The 832-nt window shown below is 45.9% G+C and overlaps 1 protein-coding gene and 1 long non-coding RNA gene across 2 annotated transcripts in view; one reads left to right on the top strand and one right to left on the bottom strand.

The window, feature by feature from the left end:
- The window catches only part of PNCK (pregnancy up-regulated nonubiquitous CaM kinase), a 35,009-nt gene that overhangs the window by 10,941 nt on the left and 23,236 nt on the right, over positions 1-832 (bottom strand). Inside the window, exon 5 of the mRNA XM_018574881.1 lies at positions 366-434. Within this exon, the coding sequence (XP_018430383.1) occupies positions 366-434 (69 nt within the window). The remainder of the gene's footprint in view (positions 1-365; positions 435-832) is intronic.
- LOC108803034 overlaps positions 365-832 on the top strand; it is a 4,534-nt gene continuing 4,066 nt past the window's right edge. Inside the window, exons 1-2 of the long non-coding RNA XR_001942253.1 lie at positions 365-438; positions 606-610. This is a non-coding gene — a long non-coding RNA (uncharacterized LOC108803034). The remainder of the gene's footprint in view (positions 439-605; positions 611-832) is intronic.

Here is an 832-nt window from a genome sequence, read left to right as displayed (position 1 = left end):
GAGGAAATGCCGAGATCTGCACAGGAAGCTAAAGTGGGAGGATGTGGAAAGGTGTGCTCCAATGAACCGTGCCCTTTCTTACATCCATCTTCCACCATGCCCACCAATCAATGCAGCACCACGGCACACTTCGCATTGTATGCTTTTAGTCCACGGAACTGTGTCCCTACCATGAACGAGCCAGTTGGCTGTGTTTGATATGCATTTGTGTCCAGAAGCATCAGCCTGAAACTACTTACTTAGCACTGCCTTATGGGTATTTTTAAACTTTTTAAAACAATTTGTTAAATAAAGTTTTATTCACAAGCTTGGCAAACTCTTCCTTCATTTCCATGGGTAGTGACCTGGAAAATCACAGCCCTTACCAACATAACCTGGCGTCCCACAAGCTGTAGCCATCATGCCACCGTCTTCAATCTTGGAGAGGCCAAAGTACCAGTATGCACATGTTACAAGCGGCAACTGTCACCCATTCAAGTTAATGATCAGGTGACGGCCGCTGCATGTAAACGCCTGCACACCGCGTGTAATCGTATGTGAAAGCATTACATGCAGTTAGCAACCAATCACTCTCCCTGGATACATCATTGTGTATCCAGAGATAGTGATTGTTTTTGTAGCTGCATGTAATCATATCACATACAATGACATGCGGTATGCAGGCGTGTACATGCAGCGGCTGTCACCCGATCATTAATTTAAATCGGTGACAGTTGCTGCATGTAAACGCCAGATTAGGGATTCCTGCTGCAGGAAAACGCAAGTTTGTGACACAGGAATCCCTCATTGCCCCCTTCCAATCCCCCCTCACACATAATAATACACTACCCCC

Source organism: Nanorana parkeri, unplaced genomic scaffold (assembly GCF_000935625.1).
Source record: "Nanorana parkeri isolate BGI_ZX_2015 unplaced genomic scaffold, ASM93562v1 scaffold3320, whole genome shotgun sequence".
In the NCBI taxonomy this organism is placed as follows: Eukaryota; Metazoa; Chordata; class Amphibia; order Anura; family Dicroglossidae; genus Nanorana; species Nanorana parkeri.
Note: the sequence above shows the minus strand (reverse complement) of the source record. Positions and strands in the feature narration are given on the sequence as shown.